This window comes from Castanea sativa, chromosome 5, assembly GCF_040712315.1.
Source record: "Castanea sativa cultivar Marrone di Chiusa Pesio chromosome 5, ASM4071231v1".
Lineage (NCBI taxonomy): Eukaryota > Viridiplantae > Streptophyta > Magnoliopsida > Fagales > Fagaceae > Castanea > Castanea sativa.
This window is the reverse complement of record NC_134017.1, coordinates 76,485,028-76,486,623: the sequence shown is the minus strand read 5'-3', so window position 1 is coordinate 76,486,623 and position 1,596 is coordinate 76,485,028. Positions and strand designations below refer to the sequence as shown.

The following is a 1,596-nucleotide window of genomic DNA, read 5'->3' as shown; positions in this document are numbered from 1 at the left end:
AAATTACGTGATTTTGTATGACAACGCAAAATCACAACATGCGTTCACATGATAAAGTCTCAAGTGGTTACATTGTTTAATTTTTTTTTTTTTTTTATTAAACGACATCGTTTAAATTTTCAATTGTATTTACAATAAACTCTAAGCAGGTATATACTGTGACGGTAGCAATAAGTTTAACCATAGATAGATTTTACAATATAATTGGACCAATCGGAGCGTTAGACATACTCACATACCAAATCAATAAAGAGAATACGAAAATGATTTTACAATATAACTGAACCGGAGCATTAGACATACTTAATCAACGAAGCGAATATAAAAATGATTTTACAATATAATTGAACCACTCAAACATTAGACGTACTATTTTTTTTGCTGAATAAGCATTAGACGTACTAAATCACATAAAGCTGATACGAAAATATCTTTAAACGAATGGTTAATATCATCTTCGGCCGCCCCGCTTGACTTTTGCATCTGAATCAATTTCAGGGACAACCCCAGCTGCCTTATATAGATAGACACGTGTACCACTATCGGGGCATTTAAGTCCATATATCCTTATTTTAGGTCTGATAAGTATTCAGGAATTACCATAGTTTAATTGGGAATCGCAAATATGGCCCATGTATTCGACCATCACAAAGTTTCAATTGGTTGGATTCCTGTAAATTCTCAATGGAGGAACCTTAGGAAAGCTTGTGCTACCCAAATATTTGCTCCACAACGTCTTGATGCCACAGAGGCCCTTCGATTAGCAAAGGTACAAGAACTACTTGACCATGTTAACCAAAGTTGCAAAAGTGGTGCACCCATCGATATTGGTCGAGTAGTGTTCACAACAGTCCTTAATTCCACATCAAACGCACTTTTCTGTATTGATTTAGCCCAATATGACTCAAATTTGTCCCAAGATTTTAGAGATCTTGTGTGTGGTTTAGCCAAAGAAGCAGGAAGGCCAAATATTGCTGATTATTTTCCAGTACTTCGTTTGATTGACCCGCAAGGTGTACGCAAAAGGACTAGGATTTATTACTCCAAATTGTTGGTGATTTTTTATGGAATCATCCATCAACGACTCCAATTAAGAGCTTCATCAAAGGGTTATAAAGCAAGCAATGATACATTAGATTCACTGCTCAGTTTAATTGAAGAAGAATTCAGAAATAAGCCTCCTCAATATCAAACATTTGCTTCTGGTAATTGACTACCTCTTTAAAACTTTGCTTCAAAGAAAATATCTAAATAAAAATTCTACTTAAAAAATATAATTTACTACTCTATAATAGACTGTGATTTGAATCCCACCTCCTCTTTTCTCTTCCCATTATTTACCTATTAAAAACAAACAAATAATAATATTTAATAGTAGGCTCAAAGATTAGTTTTCTGATAAATAATTTTGAGTATTGTGAATATAAACTTTGTTCTCTGTGGAATATTGTATTAAGTCCTAACAACTCTTGCTTTTAAAGAGGTATATATTTTGATTTTGAGATATGTAAGAAGACAAAGAATCACTTAATATATATATAGGGGCTGCGTTACACACCCCCCAAGGGTTCAAATGAACTCCCCTAAATGCCCCCA

The 1,596-nt window shown here is 33.8% G+C and overlaps 1 protein-coding gene across 1 annotated transcript; it reads left to right on the top strand.

Annotated features, from left to right (window-relative positions):
* The first annotated feature begins 625 nt into the window (after positions 1-625).
* Positions 626-1,213, top strand: LOC142635839 (inactive cytochrome P450 76AD1-like). Its single transcript, XM_075809907.1, has one exon. The coding sequence runs from the start codon at positions 626-628 to the stop codon at positions 1,211-1,213; it is 588 nt and encodes a 195-aa protein (XP_075666022.1).
* Positions 1,214-1,596: the final 383 nt, after the last annotated feature.